Here is a 21,288-nt window from a genome sequence, read left to right as displayed (position 1 = left end):
ATTGCTGTTGCCTGATATAGGTGTTTCCCATAGCCTGGGAAACATACCAGCGGGGATTCAAACCAGCAACCTCTGACTTGCTAGGCAAGTCATTTCCCACTATGCCATTAGGTGGCTGAATAACGCCTAAATGCCCTTATATTGTGATGCCATACAGCCCAGCACTGCATTCGTGCAAATGGCAGAAAGGATGCTCCTGTGCTTTGGAAAGGACTTGCGTTGCTCACAAGCACACAAAGGAGCCATGGTGACATACATAGGGGTCATCGTGGCCATACCACTATCAGGACCTCACCTTCACTGCAAAGCTACACACAATTGTGAGTGTTAGTGCCAAGTATGTATCCCCTTACCTGACACACATGCACACTCACATGTGCATGCACATACATACACACTCAACCCTCCCCAACTGTACCCTTCAAACAATTCCCCCAAGACAGAACACACATCCTCACTATGTACCTCATCCCAAACTCATGAATGGACGGCACAGATGGGGACCCCAACAAGTAGTAACAACTTCCACAAAGTAGTACATTATACCCACACAACACAAAGCATTCACCTTGGGACAAGATCCAAAAGCAGGAGGCAAGCAAGCAGGAGGCTTCAGCAACAGTCAGAACAATTCTTCTCCCACTCCTTGAAATCATCTCATCCGCCTTTGTTAACGTAATTCTACTAGATCCAAACCCTGCCAGCAAACCTCCCAATGCTACATACACTGAGCTGGACATGGATTCAACCTAATGACTCCAAAGAATGAACACAGTATAGTTTACATTTATATCTCAAGTCAGAACTATATGTTATAAGGCAGGAGCAGGCAGGCATAAGGCTTCCAGAAGCTACTCCCACCCCCACCCCCATTTTTTTGCTAGAACCTTGGAGAGGTGAAGTCAGTCACAAAATTGCAGCTTCTACAAAAATTTAAAGTCGACAGAACAAAGGATTTTAACATCAAAAACCTCGAGTTCTGGGAGAATTTTGCTGTAGGACAGGAGGAAAGGAAGAGATTCTGCTTTGAGGGAGAAGAAATGAGAGATAAATTAATGGGAAAGGGAAAGCAACCCTTATCACAAAGAGAGATTAAAAATGGCTTAGCCATGCCCCCACGCAGGCAGCCAATCAGATTTGCAGTATTGGCAGGAAGGGAAGGGGAAAGGCAAACCCAAAGGCCTGGAGAGCCACTTCAGATAAGCCTGGGAGTTACCAGTTATCCATTGCCTACCCACCCATGTTATAAAGAATAATGTATGCGGTTGCATGTTTATTTTATTTATTTATTTCAATGTTAAGTTAACATTGAAATACAACAAGTTGTATTTAAGTGCCTTTTACCAGCTATGGCCGGTACGACAGCTGAGACTCTACTTGGAGAAGTCGGACCTGACCTCAGTCACTCATTGTTTGGTAATATCCCGACTGGACTACTGCAATGCACTTTATATGGGACTGCCCATGAAGACAGTTCAGAAGCTTCAGCTGGTCCAGAATGCTCTGCAAGGATGTTCGTGGGCACAAATTGCTTCATTAGTGTCACACCCATCCTGCACGGTGTTTGCTCTAATTTTTTTCATCTGTGTGTGTAATAAGTTTTGTTCTGGGTGGCAATATCAAAGCAGTGTGTACGCTTCTGCATTCAGAGTGGGTCCTTCCTGATTTATCCTGTGCAGGATCTAAAATTATTTAAAATTAACTGAGCAGACAGCAAAAAAAGTGTGAGCACATGCACATGTGCCCACCTTAGAAGGAACACTGTTCCTGCGGCAGCTTCATTGGTTACCAATCCACTTCTGGGCTAGATTCAAGGTGCTCGTCTTCACCTTTAAAGCTCTACATATCTTGGGGCACCTGTTGGACCACATACCCACATGGCTTGAGGCCAGGGTAACTGTCAGGGCCCTTGTTCATCATATCAGGCCCTGCTCATGGCCCCGCCACTAACTGAGATCCAGTTGGCGGGGACTAAAGACAGGGCCTTTTCGTTTGGGTCCCCTCAGCTTTGGAACACCCTTCCTGAAGAGCTTCCTCATGCTCATGCTGAAGAGCCTTGAAGAGCTTCCTCATGCTCCCTCCCTCAGTGTTTTTAAACAACAACTAAAAACACATCTTTTTAAAGAGGCTTTTTAATATTCCATCTTTGGTATATCTGGTAAGTTATTTAGTTTTTAGCAATAGCAATAGCAGCAATAGCACTTACATTTATATACCGCTCTATAGCCGGAGCTCTCTAAGCAGTTTACAATGATTTAGCATATTGCCCCCAACATTTCTGGGTACTCATTTTACTGACCTCGGAAGGATGGAAGGCTGAGTCAACCTTGAGCCCCTGGTCAGGATCGAACTTGTAACCTTCTGGTTACAAGGCGGCAGTTTTACCACTGCGCCACCAGGGGCTTGTAAGAGTTACATATTATAAGTTATATATTATATTATGAGTTATATTACTTTGTATAATTCTCAATTTTCAGTTTTTAAAATAGCTTTTAATTTGAAACTTAATTCTGATTGTGATTTTAGCCTGGACTTTTAACTTGTTTACTTCATTTGGTTACTTTTATTAGTTTTATTTTACATTGCATCTGTTGTATTGTTTTGAGCTGCTGCCCTGACCAGTAGTCAGGGGTGGTGTATAAATATTCTAAATAAAGTAGTTGCAATACTGTTTCCAACATGTCATCTGTGCTTGCAGCCTATAATTAAGCTACCAAGTTAACTAACAGGCTCTTACTTCAATCTAAAAGTCAATAATGAACCAACTAAACCCTTACCACATAAAATTAATTTAATCCAATTGAAATGTGATTCTTCCCCAATATTAATTGTTTGCAGAATGATATGCAAACATTTTGCATTTGTTTAGTGCTTTCAAATGTTCAAGGGAGTTTAAAAAAACCCATTATCTTATAATTCTTAAAACAACCCTGTGAATACTACTATCCCCATATTGCAGTGGGGAAGCAGGGGCCAAGAGATAGGGATCTGCCCAAGACCACCTAGTAAGTTCAATAACAGAAATTAGATTCTAAGATGTGATTTCACTAGCCATAGTTTAGTCTTTCAGCCATTATGCTTTGCTAGCTCATCTACTATATTGAGTAAAATACTCTGAATGAACATTCATCAACTCATTCATACCATGAGTACTCACAAAACATTGTAAAAAGCAAGATAGTTAAATTAGGGAGGTCATGGCACCTTGGTACAATAATAACATAGATGATAAATGCTAATTTAAAGCAACAATATCCTACCAGAATTGTTACTTGCAAAAGACTCTCACCTATGGCAAGTTAAGAATTGGTCTCAGGTGACCACAGGGGCAGATTTACAAAACTTTATCTTTTTTTCCTTGGACAGAACTGGTTAACATTGGCAGGCAAGTCAATAAAAGGTGTGGCCAAAAGATTCCTACTTGGCCCCGAAAGGCAACCGGACTTTCCTCACTGAAATGGGTGGGAGGGCGGGCTGCTCAATCCAAGCAACTGAGAGGGAGCTCTATAGAGCTCCTTAAAAAGCCTGCTCCTAGCATCTGATTGGCTGGTCTGCACCATGTGACAAACTCCAACATGGCAGCCTCCCTGCTTGCCTCAAGGGAGCCAAGAGCACAACCCAGCCCCCCACAGCTGCAGGAGAGCAGTGGGGAGTGGCAATTTGCCCAATAGACACTTTTTAATTCCTTTTTCTCACTTGCTCCACTGCACAAGGCAGAATTCAACATTAGGTGCTTCCTGCACAATAAAGAACTTTAGAAAATTTAATTTTTGGTAGTTCACGTATTAGCCAAATGTCTTGGCCACTTTTGAGGAAGTACAAACATTTTTACCAAATACTTCTAATGGTGCAACAGGGAAGTAACTTGCCTAGTGAGTAAGGGGTTGCCAGTTTGAATCCCCACTGGAAACACCTATATTGGGCAGCAGCGATGTAGGAAGGTGCTGAAAGGCATCATCTTATATTGTGCAGGATATGGCAATGGTAAATCCCTCCTGTGTTCTACCAAAGAAAACCACATCGCTCTGTGATCGCCAGGAGTTGACACAGACACGATGGCAAAACTTTGCCAGTTCGAATCCCCACTGGTATGTTTCCCAGACTATGGGAAACACCTATATTGGGCAGCAGAAATGTAGGAAGGTGCTGAAAGGCATCATCTTATACTGTGCGGGATATGGCAATGGTAAATCCCTCCTGTGTTCTACCAAAGAAAACCACATCGCTCTGTGATCACCAGGAGTTGACACAGACTCGATAGCAAAACTTTACCTTTACTTCTCATTTGCCCTTTAGGGCATAATGAAGCACCAGTTTAGGCAATCAGCAACACTAAGCAAATATAGGGACAACCTGTTTATCACAGGTAGACTGAAAACCTACTGAAAAATTAGGGGGCAGGTGGAAGAAAAGCAATGATGAAGGAGCCTCAAGAGGGAGCCCCTTACAAATGGGAAAAGCTGGAAGAACAGAAGACATCACCACCAAGTTACACCTGCCAAAGTTACTCCCCTCTGCAAGTAGAAGGCCCACAGTGCTCACTTACTGAGGGTCCCCTCAGCTTAGAGCCACCCCCGATTAGAAACTATGATTTGAAGTGGGTTTGAGAAGCATGGTTTGATATGATGTCTGAATGAATAAACCTTAGTTACAGCTGTTGCTACCTCCCCAGAGGCCACTGAAGCAGGAGGCAGGAGTATACCATGCTGCTGCCTGAACAGACTAAAAATAAAAACAAACAAGCAGCTCTTGAACCATGGTCTATATTCTGGTTGGCACAAACTGTGGATGGGAACAGATTTCTCAAAGGCCAGAACCTTGGGATATGCTTATAAATACAAAATTCTTTTCCTTTGTAGACATTTTCATATCCTCCCAGGTAGTAGATAGTCTCGTAAAACTTGGCATGCTTAACTAGGCTACCTGACTTGGTCTAATCAGAGATTTAAATCAGAGTTCATTATGATTTTGTCTCCAAAACATTCCACTTGCATAAACTAAGTACAAATTTTGTCAAACTCATCGGGAAAACAAATGTAGTATCGGCTCACTTTTTTCAACTACAGAAAAGTTAGGATTAGAGATGTAAAATTTCCAGAAATTCAGAATCCATGGAAGGAAAAACTGGATTTAAAAAAAAATGTTGAAAAATTAAAAAATTATTTTGTCTCTAAACTTATTTTACTACTTTAAGAACATAAATTACATTATGTATATTACACATACAATTGTGCAATTATGCACATACAATTGTACTGCATGGTATATTCACAAAAGTTGAAATGTCTTAATTGTATTGGACACTGGGATCCACAAGTATAAAAACATATTTTATTATTATCATTATTGTTTATACAGTCAGACAGGTGTTATTGACTGGTTTGTTTTATCCAGACATCAAGTCCTTCCCAAGGACCTGGGATGGCAGAATTTTATTATTAATATTGTTGCTGTTAGTATTATAGATATTGTCGCAGAATATAGGCTGTTCCCAGTAAAGCTGCTTTTTGTAATTTGGCTGATGGTGATTTCTGTGGCCCCCATAGTTTTGAAGTGCTCTTCAAGGTGTTTTGGAATTGCACCCAGGGCGCCGATTACCACTGGGATTATTTTGGTCTTTTTCTGCCACAGCCTTTCAATTTCAATTTGTAGATCTTTGTATTTGGTGATTTTTTCTATTTCTTTTTCTTCTCTTCTGCTATCCCCTGGTATTGCTATGTCGATTATTTTGACTTGTTTTTCTTTCTTCTCGACTACAGTTATATCTGGTGTATTGTGTGGCAGATGTTTGTCTGTTTGTAGTAGGAAGTCCCATAATATTTTTGCATCTTCATTTTCTAAAACTTTTTCAATTTTATGGTCCCACCAGTTTTTGGCTACAGGTAGCTTGTATTTTTTGCAGATGTTCCAGTGTATCATCCCTGCAACCTTGTCATGCTTTTGTTTGTAATCAGTCTGTGTGATCTTTTTACAACAGCTGATTAGGTGGTCCACGGTTTCATCTGCTTCTTTACAAAGGCGGCACTTGCTGTTTGTTGTTGACTTTTCTACTTTTGCTCTTATTGCATTTGTTCTTAGTGCCTGTTCTTGTGCAGCCAGTATTAAACCCTCTGTTTCTTTCTTCAAGTTGCCATTCTTAAGCCATTGCCAGGTCTTGGTGATGTTTGATTTTCCGATTATGTTGTGCAAATATTAAACATGTAGTGGCTTATTTTTCCATTTTTCTGCTCGCTTCTTGACTTGTTCTTTCTTGTAGGCCTGCTTTGTATCATTAGTGTTTAATAATTTCTCGTTATTGACCAATTTAAGTGCATCTTCTTCACTGTCCTTGATATATTCTTCAAGGCCTCTTTTCACCTCCTCTACTGTTTGATGGACTTGCAGCATTCCTCTTCCACCTGAGCGACAAGGGAGGTATAGCCTATCTACATCACTGCGGAGGTGCAGAGCATGATTGATGGTCATGATTTTCCCAGTCTTACGATCTAGCGTCTCTAGCTCTGCCTGGGTCCAGTCTATTATTCCTGCAGTGTATCTAATAACAGGTATAGCCCAGGTGTTTATGGCTTGTATGGTGTTCCCGCCATTGAGTTTGGACTTGAGGATTTTTTTAACTCTCCTGATGTATTCACTTCCAACTTTTTCTTTTAACTTCAGTGTGTGTGATGTTATCAGCCTGGAGAATGCCCAAGTATTTATAACGTTCTTTCTCTTCCAGGTTCTTGATCTTGCTTCCATTGGGCAGTTCTATTCCTTCTGTTTTTGTTATTTTTCCTCTGTTCGTTTTTAATGCAACACACTTGTCTAGTCCAAACTCCATTGCTATATCGCTACTGAATATATGGACAGTGTTTAGCAGTGATTCGATTTCTGACTGGGACTTTCTATACAACTTCAGATCGTCCATGTACAGCAGATGGTTGATTTTACTTGATGTTTTAGATGTTTGGTATCCAAGGCCTGTTTTGTTTAGTTTTTGTGAAAGTGGAGTCATGGAATCAAACAAGAGAGGGGATAGTGAGTCTCCTTGGAAAATACCTCTTCTAATGTTAACCTGTCCAAGTGTCTTGCCATTGATAGTTAACTGTACTTCACATGCTCATTGCTTTTTAAAATAAATATCTGAATGTTTCTGCTGACACCAGTTGTTTCTAAACATTTTAGTATCCATGTGTGAGGCAATGAATCAAAGGCTTTCTTGTAGTCAATCCATGCAACACTTAGATTGGTTTTTCTTCTCTTGCAATTTTCTAAAATCATTTTGTCAATCAGCAGCTGGTCGTTTGTGCCTCTGGTGTTCGGACAATTTCCTTTCTGTTCAACTGGAAGCTGTTTGTTAGTTAATAAGTGTTGCATCACTTCATCTGCTATTATTCCAGTTAATAATTTGAACATGGTTGGCAGACAGGTTATCGGTCTATAATTACTTGGAACTGCACCTTTTGCTGGGTCTTTCATGATGAGATGAGTTTTCCCAGTTGTTAGCCATTGTTCAGTATCACCTCCTTGCAAAATGTGATTAACTGTTTTGATAGTTGTTCATGAAGGCTTGTTAGGTGTTTAAGCCAAAAGCCATGCAGTTTTTATTATTTTTATTATTATATATTTTATTATTATATTATTATTATTTATTCGATTTCTATACCACCCTTCCAAAAATGGCTCAGGGCAGTTTACACAGAGAAATAGCAAATAAGATGGATCCCTGTCCCCAAAGGGCTCACAATCTAAAAAGAAACATAAGCTAGACACCAGCAACAGTCACTGGACATACTGTGCAGGGGGTGGATTGGGCCAGTTACTCTCCCCCTGCTAAAAAAAGAGAATCACCACATTAAAAGGTGCCTCTTTGCCAAGTTGGCAGGGGTTGCACATTCAAACACTTAAGACCCTCCCCACGCAAGACTACCTGGAAAAGCAGTGCTGGCCACCGCTGAACAGATGTAATGGTGGCAGACACGTGTGTTTTTTCGCTGCCATCACCATTACAGAATACTTACTTATTATTTATTTATTTAACACATTTGTATACCAACCAAAATGAAAGTCTCTGGGCGGTTTAAAACAAAACAATAAAAACAACAGATTAAAAAATATTAAAACATTACAACAATTAAAATTAATCACAAGAACTATTAAAAACACAATTAAAACAATATCTAATTAAAAGCCTGGGTGAGCAAATGCGTCTTGTTGTAAGAAATGGGGAGGCTTACAGAATAGATCTGAAAAAGTTGTCAAATCTTGCAAAATCTTATTTCTGAATAATAAATGTCATCTCATCATAGAGTACAGAAACTGGAGAGCAATCAACAACTTTCCTCAACTAAAGTAGATTTTTAAAAAACTACTTGCCACTCCTATATATACACAGGAGTACAATATACATTTTCTCATATAATTGCCAGTTAAAACAAATCCAAATCATGCTTCTCATTAAACTCACCACAACCCAACTAATTACTTGTAACAAGCTATATTTTTCATTATCAATCACTGCTATTTTAATACATTGAACATCAACATATGTATTTTACTTGCAAGATTTAATATAGTGTTTCTTGTACCTGAAATTTGCCGCATCTGTATAATTTGTTCCAAAATGACATAGCACCTAACAGGTATTACCTTAACAGGTATTTTATTCCACTTTAACAGTGTAGGTGAGTGGTGCGGGTGCTTCTGGAATATGCAGGGTTTTTTCCTGAGGCTGCCATACATGACTCCAGTGACAGACAAAACTATCAGTCCCAGAAGCACCCACACCTCTCATGGGATCTAGAAGAAGAGTGAAAGGGGGGAAACATAGCTTTTAAACCCCCAAGCCATGGAAGGCAGCTCCCTGCGTCTGCATGCTCGCTTCAGAGGGAAGATGAAGCAATGCAACCTGACCTCTGGCCCCACACAAAAAAAGGGAAAAGAAGAAAGAGAGGGTCTGACACCAAGAGGGTTGGATCACTGACACAACAGTTGAGAGAGGCTGACATGGCATCTCCAACAGTGCCACTGTCAAGTCAAATCAGAATCAGACATTTTTGGCAGTGCACAGGCCTGGAAACCTAAATGTAACAAAGGATATTCCTAGAAGCTTCACATGTAAAAACTGCATAAAATCAACTCTATAGTTTCTATACACCAAAAGGATATCCACTCAAGGAATCTCCTTCAAAAGAGAAACTGTACATGCGCATGTGTGTGTGAGAGAGAATATGCGTGTGTGTGTGTGTGTGTGTGTGTGTGTGTGTGTGTGTGTGTGTGAGAGAGAGAGAGAGAGAGAGAGAGAGAGAGAGAGAGAGAAAGAATATATATAAATAATTTAACATGAAAATATAAGTAAATATAATTGAATGCACAGTTCATATTTGTACTCTATTTACATAATGTAGTGTGCACCAGCTTTAAAGATCATGAAGAGGGATAATCAAAAATTGCCAGGCTTAATCCTGATTTCACCTCACCCCTAATGATTTAAAAAAAATGGTTCTGCACTTACCATAATGTGATTGAAATGCCTGTGGTTTTACGACCTGATTACAGTGGTTACACATCACCAAATAGAAATCATCATGAGCTGGGTAAAGACCAAATATTGGCATATCTAAAATAAAAAGACAAAGGGTATGTCTCACAGCTGATCACAATGACTGTTCAATCATTTATGTAAAAGAACGATATGATGCCACCACCAGAAAATCACCAAAATCAAATCTCAAAAGCCGCACATGGGAGTGGGGAAATGAAACGTAATAATTAGGTATGGAATGTAATATTACATAGTGTATCGTCTCCTTCCAAGTCAGTCATAAAACCGTTTATTTTTCTGGCCATTGTATAATATAATACAATGGATATAAGGCAGCTGAGTATAAAATGATTTTATATCACCTTAGGCAGAACCTTACTAACTTTGAATAGGACACATACTGTACATATATACTTATAATGAGAGAGCAGCTTGAGTTTGACCACAGTTTCTGCACACAAAGTTTTAACATACAAACAGGGAAGGAAAATTATTAAAGCGCTTTTAAGGTGAAGTACTATACAGACCTACACGCCCTTGCAAAACATGCGTAACAACAGGCAGCATGTGTTTTAAAGGCATTACTTTTACCAGGCAGCATTATGTATCTAATGGTTTTATTTAACAGCATATTAAACCCCAGACATCTGGTGCCACAGATCTACAAAATGCTCATACAAAGGAGTTGAGAGAGAACTGGACAGAAAACCCGGGTATATGCTGAAAAATATATGGCCATTTCACACCTCCACAGAATATATTTAACACTTCTAGAAAATACAAGCAAGATTAAACAAAAACAAAGAAGTTTTCAGTGCTATCTGGACAAAATGAGTAAAATCTACTATACTAGATGTTTAAATTGGAATGGTATCTCCTTTAAAAAGTTAATATGATGGAAAGTCATCATAATGTGGCTTCCAAACTGAACAATGTAAGCCCTACTTATATACCAAGAAACTAAGACCAATACTAAAGTTTTCATTTATTTTGTAGTTAAGTGAATATAACAATATTATGATGAGGAAGCATTTCTAGATATAGAATGCAACTGAACAGATCTGGGGAGCTTTAGCAATTTCCTGCACTGACGTTGATCTTGAAGATCTCCAAGATCCCTCCCACAATCTATAATTCTATTATTCTTGGAATTGTGAGTACACTATCAAGTGGGGGTGTATAATAAGGCCTAGTTTCTCAAGACTGTACAAGCATCTCATTATTTCTAAAAATCTTACACATTCTCTGAACAAAAGGAGAATCTAAACACTGGACAGTAAGTTTCCTTTTCAGAACCATAGAGCCTTTCCTACTTCATTCATCTCCCAGCCCCCTTAGGTTAAAAAAAAAAAAGCTTTTCCAATTCCCACATACATATATTTGCACATCAAGACATAAATATTTTAATATTTCAGCATCAAACACAGATTTCCTGGCATAGCTGTAGTGAATCCACCTTAAGCTGCACTACTTACATAGGCTATTAAAATAATCAATTCACACACCTGTACGGGTATACATTTGGCATGTGAATGCTTATCTAGAAATCTACAATTGACATATATAAAGATTCTCAGGTGTCTGAACCTTATTCCTCTGAAAAGAAGTTTCCAGAATCTAGAACACCAACCTTAAGAGGCAAATCCTACAGTAACTAATAAAATAAAAACACACACCTTTCATATTTCCATTAAGTTATCATAATTTATCATGTTTTCTTCTAGGAACCTACCTACACAGAATTCTTTCAGATCAAACTACAGGAGTCACCCTCCCCAAGTCCAGCTATGCTGCCTCATTGTGGTGTGTGTGTACGTGTGCGCGCGTGCGCGCGCCTGGGAGGAATGTGAGAAAATATGCCAGGAGGTATACTCCCAGTAGGGTCACCCAAAGTGCAAAAGTCATCCCAGCTGTCCATCTGAAGTTGCAAAGACAGAATTACAATGGGGACATGAAATGTAAGAAGCATGAATATGGGAAAGCTTGACACAGTGAAAGTTGAAATCAATGGACTACAGGTTGACATCTTGGGCATCAGTGAATTAAAATGGACTAGAATAGGACACGTTCAGTCAGAAAATCATATAGTTTACAACTCAGGACACAAGAAACAAAGAAGAAACAGTGTTGCTTTCATAGTCAAGAAGGATATCACAATGACAGCACTTGGGTACAATGCGGTCAGTGACCGACTAGTATCAATTAGATTTCATGGACAACCCTTTATTAATTATTTTATTATTATTATTATTAAAACTTTTATACCGCCCTTCCAAAAGGCTCAGGGCGGTTTACATTAAAACACTTTAAAATCAGTTAATAATTAAAATAAAAATTATAAAACATAACAATGATTAACAATTAAAAACATCATAAAACTACAATTAAACAATCAAACAATTTAAAAACAAATTTTTAAAAAGCTGAGAAAGCCTGGCTGAAGAGATGTGTTTTCAGGTGTTTTCTGAAAATTGCAGGAGATGGGGAGGATCCTATCTCAGCAGGGAGCGCATTCCACAATCTCGGGGCAGCAGCTGAAAAGGCCCGTCTCTGTGTAGCCACCAAACGAGTTGGTGGCAACTGGAGATGGACCTCCTCAAGTGACCTCAGCGGCCGGTGGGGCTCATAGCGAAGAAGACGCTCTCTTAGATACCCAGGGCCTAAGCCGTTTAGGGCTTTATAAGTAATAACTAGCACTTTGTATTTTGCCCGGAAACCTACTGGCAGCCAGTGTAACTCCATCAACAAAGGAGTAATGTGGTCTCTCCGAGATGACCCAGAGACCAACCTGGCTGCCGCATTCTGGACCAACTGAAGTTTCCGGACTACGTACAAAGGAAGCCCTACGTAGAGCACATTACAGAAGTCCAGTCTGGAGGTTACCAACAAATGTACCACTGTTTTGAGGTCACTGATCTCGAGAAACAGGCGCAGCTGGCGTATCAGCCGAAGCTGATAGAAGGCACTCCTGGCCACCGCCTCAGCCTGAGAAACCAAGGAGAGACGTTGATCCAGAAGTACTCCCAGACTGCGAACCTGTTCCTTTTGGGGAAGTGTGACCCCATCTAGAACAGGCAGATCAAAATCGTCTCTAGAGTTCTGACCCCGCACAATAAGTACCTCCGTCTTATCTGGATTCAGCTTCAGTTTATTCTCCCTCATCCAGCCCATTACTGCTTCCAGGCAGGTATTTAGGGAGGATATGCCAACTCCTGAAGAAGTTGACATGGAGAAGTAGATCTGGGTGTCATCAGCATACTGGTAACACCCAGCTCCAAATCCCCTGATGATCTCTCCCAGCGGTTTCATGTAGATGTTAAAAAGCATTAGAGAGAGTATGGAGCCTTGAGGAACACCATACCTAAGCTCAGATTTTGAAGAGCAACAATCTCCAATCGACACCATCTGGAATCTGTCCGAGAGGTAGGAGCGGAACCACTGAAAAACAATGCCTCCCACCCCCAACCCTCAGACGTTCCAGAAGGATACTATGGTCGATAGTATCGAAAGCCGCCGAGAGATCCAAGAGGACCAACAAAGTCACACTTCCTCTGTCCATTGCCAATTGGAGATCATCCATCAGGCCGACCAAGGCAGTCTCCACCCCATAGCCCACCCGAAAACCAGTTTAAAATGGGTCTAGATAATCAGTTTCCTCCAAGACCGTCTGGAGCTGAGAGGCCACCACCCTCTCAATTACCTTGCCCAGCCATGGGAGACTGGAAACTGGCCTATAATTGCTCAACTCTGAGGGATCTAACGCAGGCTTCTTTAGAAGAGGTCTAATAATTGCCTCCTTAAGACAAGGAGGCATCCTGCCCTCCCTCAGAGAAGCATTTATGATTTCTACCAGGCCGCCTACAACAGCCTCCCTGCTAGATAGAACAAGCCATGTTGGACAAGGGTCAAGAGGACAAGTGGTAGGCCTCACCACTCCAAGCAGCTTGTCCACATCCTCAGGAGTCACAAACTGAAACTGATCCAGCCGAATCGTATAAGAGGGGTTGTCGGACACCTCCAGTTCAGACATCAGATTAATTGTGGAGTCTCCATCTAGGTTGGCCCGAATCCGAGAGATTTTGTCTGCGAAAAATTCATTAAACACACCACAGCGGGTAACTGATGCTTCCAAATTCTGGTTCAAGGGAGAGGGAGCAGATACTAGTCCCCTGACAACCCTGAACAACTCCGCTGGACGTGAACTCACAGAGGCAATACGGGCAGAAAAGAACCGCTTCTTTGCCGCACATATCGCCTGAGCATAGATCTTTAAATGTGCTCTATGTCGTAATCTGTCGGATTCGAGTCGAGTTTTTCTCCACTTGCGCTCCAGTCGCCTACCTTGCCGCTTCAGCCCCCGTAGATCTTCCATATACCAAGGGGCCAATTTTGAAGCAGGTCGGAGGGAACGCTTAGGAGCAATCGTGTCTACTGCCCTGGTAAGCAAGTTGTTCCAGTTTTCAACCAGGGCATCAACAGGATCACCTGCAGAGCCAACATTAAATCCCTCCAAGGATCCTTGGAATCCTACCGGATCCAGTAACCTCTTCGGGCGGACCATTCTAATAGGCCCCTCGCCCCTGCGGAGGTGGGAAGTGGTTGTAAGTCCAACCTTAACCAGATGGTGGTCCGTCCATGACAACGGGGAGATCGAAGGAGTCCCCACCCACGGAGCACCACCCTGATCAGAATAAAAGACCAAATCAAGCGTGTGACCTGCAATATGCGTCGATCCAGAGACCGCTTGGGATAGGCCCATAGTTGTCATGGCCGCTATGAACTCCTGAGCTGCCCAAGACAAATTGGTCCCAAAATGAACATTGAAGTCCCCCAGCACCAAAAGCCTGGGAGACTCCAACGCAAGTTCCGCGACCAAGTCCGTGAGCTCAGTAAGGGATTCCGTTGGGCAGCGGGGCGATCGGTACACCAACAGAAGTCCCAATCTATCCCTGGTCCCCAAACTCAAGTACACACATTCGATATGGTCCGATACCCTAACAGGGACCCTGGTAAGGGAGATGTTATCCTTATAGACCACAGCCACTCCACCTCCCCACCCACGTCCCCTCACCTGCTCCTCTACAGAATATCCTGGCGGGAGAAGCTGGGACCAAACTGGACCACTAGCCTCCCCCAACCAAGTCTCAGTAATACACATCAGGTCGGCCCCTTCATCCATGAACAAATCATGGATGAGTTCTGATTTATTTTGGACCGACCTGGCATTGCAGAGAAGCAAGGTAATGTTATGTGGGATGTTGGCAGTGCTCCCCGAGATCAAAGAGCTGGCAGGAGAGCCGGAAAGGGGGACAGCTATTAGATTTCTGACCACCCTTCCCCCGGAACAGCCTGCGGACCTGCCAGCGTTACTTCTTCTATTCCCCACCACCACAGGAATAGCAGCCCCACCTTCAACGAAGGCATTCCCTGGCTCCCCATCTCCAGACAAACCCACACACATTACAACTTCAACCCAACCTCAGCACAACCTAAAACTGATTGAACAGAAGCCTCCCTCTATACAAATGGTTGGACAAAGTGTCCAGCCCTCGCCCTCGTTTCTCCCCCGAAGTGGCTCCCCCACTTTAACATGACATTTACTTAAATTCTCTGCTCCAACAACTGATGCAGAAGAAGAGGAAGTTGATTAGTCTCATGCTCAAGTTCAATCTGAAATTGAGAGAACATGCAAGCAAGATATGCTGGTAGTGGTTGGGGACTGGAATGCCAAAGTTGGAAATGGTAAGGGGGAAAGCACAGTTGGACTGTATGGCCTAGGAAGCAGAAATGAAGCAGGAGAATGACTTATTAGTTTCTGCCAAGCCAATGATCTCTTCATTGCTAACACATTTTTCAAACAACCAAAGTGACACCTACACACGTGGACATCACACAATGTACCCACCATTTTCAAGGAGAACATCAGGAACCGCACTGAAGTTCTGAACCTCACTGATAGAGAAGCAGAGGAACTATGGAATGAAATCAAAGAAGTTGTTAAGGATGAATGTGAAAGACTGCCAAAGACCAAGAAACAGAAGAAAGCAAAATGGATGTCAGAACAGAAGGTGGAAATTGCCAAGAAGAGGAGAGAAGCCAAAGCCAAGAAAGATAAAGACCTCAGGAAGGAACTTAATAGGGAATTTCAGAAAGCTGTTAGAAGAGACAAGGAATTGTACTACAATGACATCTGTAAAGACCTTGAGGATGGAAATAGACACAGAAAAGCAAAGAAAGTTTTCCAAAATATCTCTGAACTCAGAAGGAGTTTCCAAACTCAAATTGGTATGTAATGGGATGCAAAAGGGCAGATAGTGCTGGTGGTGGTAGGAATTTTCTGTCAAATGCAGTTGACTGAATGGGAAAATTGGGTTCATAAAATGGATTCATTGTAAACTTTATATACAAGTCATAGACATCACTAAAGAAGATTTTTTTATTCCATTTTCTTGCCTTACATCGGAAGCATTAGAAATCTCATGAGTGACAAAAGCAAGAACAAAATTTGGAGAAAGACACAGTGGCCAACCGATTGGAAGAGATCAGTCTACCTACCCATACCAAAGGAAGGAGACCTAACAGATTGCGCAAACCATCACACGATATCCTTAATTTCATATGCTAGCAAGATAATGCTCAGGACCATTCAATGCAGATTAGAGCCCTACGTGGAAAGGGAAATGTCGGATGTCCAAGCTGGTTTCAGAAAAGGCAGAGGAACAAAACCCATCATTGTTGATGCACGCTGGATAATTGAGAAAGCCAAAGAATTCCAAAAAGAAGTCAATATGTGCTTTATGGACTACAGAAAAGCTTTCAATTGCATCGACCATGTCAAGTTGTGGAATATCATTAGGAAATTGGGTGTCCCAGAACATCTCATTGTTCTCATGAGAAAGCTATACAGAAAGCCACAATCCAGACAGAACATGGTGAAACAGACTGGTTCTAGATCGGCAAAAGAGTAAGACAAGGCTGTATACTTTATCCTTATTTATCAGACTTATACGCTGAGAGAAGTTGGATTGGAAGAAGATGAGTGTGGTTTTAAAGTTGGAGGACGAAACATCAATAACCTGTGCTACGCTGATGACACCAATCTGATAGCTGAGAATGTGGATGATCTGCAAGCTCTAGTAATGAAAGTCAAGGAGTACAGGGAAATGAGACTACGACTAAATGTAAAGATTAAACTAATGACAATGGGTACAGCAACCAGGGCAGGAGAGCTGGTCTTGGGGTAGCAAGCATCACTTGTCCCCTTAGCTAAGCAGGGTTGATCCTGGTTGCATTTGAATGGGAGACCACATGTGAGCACTGTAAGATATTCCCATCAGGGGATGGAACTGCTCTGGGAAGAGCAGAAGGTTTCAAGTTCCCTTCATGGATTCTCCAAGATAGGGCTGAGAGAGATTTCTGCCTGCAACCTTGGAGAAGCCACTGCCAGTCTGTGTAGACAATACTGAGCTAGACAGACCAATGGTCTGACTCAGTATATGGCAGCTTCTTATGTTCCAGCCTCAGTATTAATAATGAAGACATTGAAGTGGTGGATAGCTTCTGCCTTTTAGGATTGACCATCAATAGTAAAGGATCCAGCAGTCAAGAAATACGCCGCAGTCTAGAAATTGGTAGGGTTGCAATGAAGGCCTTGGAAAAGATATTTAGATGTTGTGACGTGTCTATACCTACAAAGATTAGAATTGTTCAGACAGTGGTTTTTCCTGTGAAAGTTTATGGATGCGAAAGCTGGACTTTGAAGAAGCAAGACAGAAACAGTTTTGACGCTTTTGAACTTTGGTGCTGGAGAAGACTTTTGAGGATACCATGGACAGCCAGGAAAACAAACAAATGGAACATAGAACAAATCAATCCAGATTTTTCACCCGAGGCACAAAAGACCAGGCTCAAACTATCATACTTTGGACACATTATGCGAAGACCCAGCTCCCTTGAGAAGTCCATAATGCTGGGGAAAGTTGAAGGAAAGAGAAGAAGAGGACGTCCAGCAGCAAAGTGGATGGACTGGATTATGACAGCAATGAACACACCACTGAGAGAACTTAAAGGTAGGAGTGTGCATTGCCCCAAACCGGTCCGGATGGGCGGGAGGGGGTTGTAGCTTTAAGGGCGGGGGGGTGGTACTTACCACACACACCCCCGCCGCTCTTTCCCCTCCGGCGCTGTGGATAGTTCCAAAGGTTTGGGGGCGGCAGCACTCCTCTCTGCCGCCCCCGGCCCCGTTGTTAGCCCGATAGTGCCTTAATATGCAGTACGCATGCGACCGTTGTGGCGCGCATGCGCACTCGCCGCTGCTGCCACGCGCACTCCATACGCATCACATGTTGACGTGTGACGCGTACGGAGCGCGCGCGCGCTCTCTGCAGACATCACACGTCGATATGTGACGCGTACGGAGCACGCGCGGCAGCAGTGGCGAGTGCGCACGCGCGCCACAACGGGCACATGCGTACTGCATATTAAGGCACTATTGGGCTAACGACAGGGCCGGGGGCGACAGAGAGGAGCACTGCCGCCCCAAAACCTTTGGAATTATCCACAGCGCCAGAGGGGAAAGAGCGGCCGGGGGGGGTAAATACCCCCACCCCCACCCTTAAAGCTACAAACCTCCCCCCCCATGCCCGAGCCACCGGACCCGCTCGGAACCGGACCAGTTCGGAGGCCTCCAGAATGGCCTCCGGACCGGTTCGGACAACCCCTACTTAAGGCCAAGTTGGAGACAGATTATTCTGGAGAGAATCTATGTGGTCGCTAAGAGTCGACACCAACTTGACAGCACTCAATCAATCAATCAATCAATCAAAGGAGCTAACAGAGGGGGAGGCCAGAAGGCAGGAGAACAGACAGTATGAAGAGTCTCCTTCCCATCACGCTCACCCAGATGGTCTATTTGCTTCTCTGTTTATATCTTTTTTTTAAACCAAAATCTCCCAAATATATTACAAAACAGAACACAATTTCATTAGTATGAAAATGCAAATTTGAACACAATGAACCAATTACTGAAAAACAGCAGGCAATTTTAAAAAGATAATTTCTAACAACCTATACTCAAAAGCCAGTTGGTTGTCATGGCTGGCCAAATACCATCCTGTCTGAAAGAATAATAAAAAGGGAGACAGTACTATAGGCTACAAAGCACAATCTCCCTCTCCCCCCTTAGTTATTAAATGGAAATTAACTGGGATTTTTAACAACTACATTGTTGTCCATTAGATTTGGCAAGCCACCACGAGAGTCTGTTGGTAGTCTGGCTTGGCAGTGTAAAAGTTGTAGAACTCAGTTCCCTCTGCCTTGCTGCTGAAGAGAACATAGAACCAGAGGCTGTAGAAAAACCCCTCCCACTTGAACTGTTTTCTTCCACAGCAGGTAGGAACTTGGGCCAAATTACTGAAGTTCAGTTCTGGTGGGCAGTTCCCCAAGAGATGCAATGAAGCAAAGTGAATGAGAGCAAGGGCCACTCCACTGCATACAACTAATAATCCTGGCTGCTCCCATGGTAAAAGTATGGGAATTCTGAGGGGACAGTCATTTATAGATGATGCTGTGTATCATATTTTTTTCCTGAGTCATCTCGCTTAAAATGAATAGGAGTGATTAGTTTAGGCGGAATTGGGCCCATCAATGAAACACAGAGGCCTTTCCCCAGGGATACTGTGTCCCTTTTGAAAGATCATTGGTTGGAGGAAAAGATGTTTTGTAGGGCTGATGAGGAAGGCAATTTTTTTTTGTCTCTGCACTCTGGGGGAGAGAAGATATATGTCACCACTATTCTTAATGTAGGATGAACAGGAAGATATGGCAATGGGAGTGGCTAGATGAAAGGAAGAGGAAATTAGACATTTGAGGTACATACACTCTTCCAGTCACTCTTCCACTCAGGGTCCCCATAGAAGCCATGCTAGCAGCTCACTGAGTCTTAAAATAGTCAGGGTGGATTTGATTTAAATCAAACTGATTTAAATCACGATTTAAATCACGATTTAAATCACTAGCAGAGTGGATAAAAATAAAAAAAATCTGATTTGAATAAAAAAATCCGGTTTAAATCAAAAATCTGATTTAAATCAAAAAAATTGGATTTTTTTTATTTAAATCGGATTTTTAAAATTTTTATCCATCCTTCTAGTGATTTAAATTGTGATTTAAATCAAATCCACCCTGAAAATAGTACAGGTGGACCTCCTTACTCGCGGATTCATTATCCGTGGTTTTGGTCAGGAAAATGACCTCCTGACCAAAAGCGGGGAATTTTTTTTTAAAATATAACATGTTGACCTCGTGTATCCGTGGGTCGGGAATGGCCGGAAATGACCAGGGAGGTAATTTCCAGCTGCCATTTTAGGAATCGTGGTCACAAAATTGCTCTAGCTGATTTTTGGCCATTTTCAGGGCACAGTGCAACTTGGGGGGAGAAGCAGAGACTGGTAAGGAACATAAGAACTGCCCTGCTGGATCAGGCACAAGGCCCATCTAATCCAGCTTCCTGTTTCACGCTGTAGCCCACCAGATTATTAATTATTAATTATTATTATTTTACATTTTATATCCCACTCTTCCTGCAAGGAGCCCAGAGCGGTGTACTACATACTTAGGTTTCTCCTCACAACAACCCTGTGAAGTAGGTTAGGCTGAGAGAGAAGTGACTGGCCCAGAGTCACCCAGCTAGTATCATGGCTGAATGGGGATTTGAACTCGGGTCTCCACGGTCCTAGTCCAGCACTCTAACCACTACACCACGCTGGCATGGATCTGGGGAGCCCACAGGCAAAAGGTATGTGCATGCCCTCTCTCCTGCTGTTGCTCCCCTGCAACTGGTATTGAGAGGCATTGTGCCTCTGAGGCTGGAGATGGCCCACAGCCATCAGACTAGTAGCCATTGATAGACCTGTACACCATAAATCTGTCTAAGCCCCCTTTAAAGCCATCCAAACGACTGGCCATCACCACATCCCATGGCAAAGAATTCCATAGATGAATTATGCGCTGTGTGAAAAAGTACTTCCTCTTGTCGATCCTAAATTTTCTGACCTTCAGTTTCATGGTGTTACCCCTGGTTCTAGTGTTTGAGAGGGAGAAAAATTTCTCTCTGTCCACCCTCTGAACACCATACATAATTTTATACACCTCAATAATGTCTCCCCTTAATCACCTTCTATTCCAAGGTAAATAGCCCCAATGCTGTAGCCTAGCCTCTTAAGGAAGGTGCTCCAGGCCCTTGTTTATTTTGGTTGTCCTCTTCTGCACCTTTTCCAGTTCTACAGTAAGATTCTTAAGATACAGTAACCAAAGCTGTACACAGTACTCCTGACATGACAGAACCATAGATTTGTATGAGCCTATAATAATATTTGCATTTTTATTTTCAATCCCCTTCCAAATGATTCCTAGTATGGAATTGGCCTTTTTCACAGATGCCGCACACTGAGATAACACTTTCAGTGAGCTGTCCACCACGACCCCAAGATCTCTCTCCTGGTCAGTCACCGACAGCTCAGATCCCATCAGCATATATGTGAAGTTGGTGTATTTGCCTCAATGTGCATCACTTTACACTTGCCAACACTGAACCGCATTTGCCATTTTGTTTCTCACTCCCCCAGTTTGGAGAGATCATTTAGGAGTTCCTCACAATCTGCTTTTGGATTTTACTACCCTAAATAGTTTAGTGTCATCTGCAAATTTGGCCACTTCTCTGCTCACCCCAACTTCTAGATAGTTTATTAACAAGTTAAGGAGAATGG

General features: G+C 42.3%; 1 protein-coding gene across 10 annotated transcripts in view; it reads right to left on the bottom strand.

Moving 5' to 3' along the window:
• The window catches only part of ATXN7 (ataxin 7), a 212,165-nt gene that overhangs the window by 91,952 nt on the left and 98,925 nt on the right, over positions 1-21,288 (bottom strand). For 8 of the 10 annotated variants that reach the window (XM_053291777.1, XM_053291780.1, XM_053291776.1 and 5 more), the window contains one exon: positions 9,494-9,598. The exons of the other annotated variants lie outside the window; for them this stretch is intronic. In XM_053291777.1, coding sequence (XP_053147752.1) covers positions 9,494-9,598 — 105 coding nt within the window. The remainder of the gene's footprint in view (positions 1-9,493; positions 9,599-21,288) is intronic. 10 annotated transcript variants of the gene reach the window in all.

The sequence above is a fragment of the Hemicordylus capensis genome, chromosome 2 (assembly GCF_027244095.1).
Source record: "Hemicordylus capensis ecotype Gifberg chromosome 2, rHemCap1.1.pri, whole genome shotgun sequence".
Lineage (NCBI taxonomy): Eukaryota > Metazoa > Chordata > Lepidosauria > Squamata > Cordylidae > Hemicordylus > Hemicordylus capensis.
Note: the sequence above shows the minus strand (reverse complement) of the source record. Positions and strands in the feature narration are given on the sequence as shown.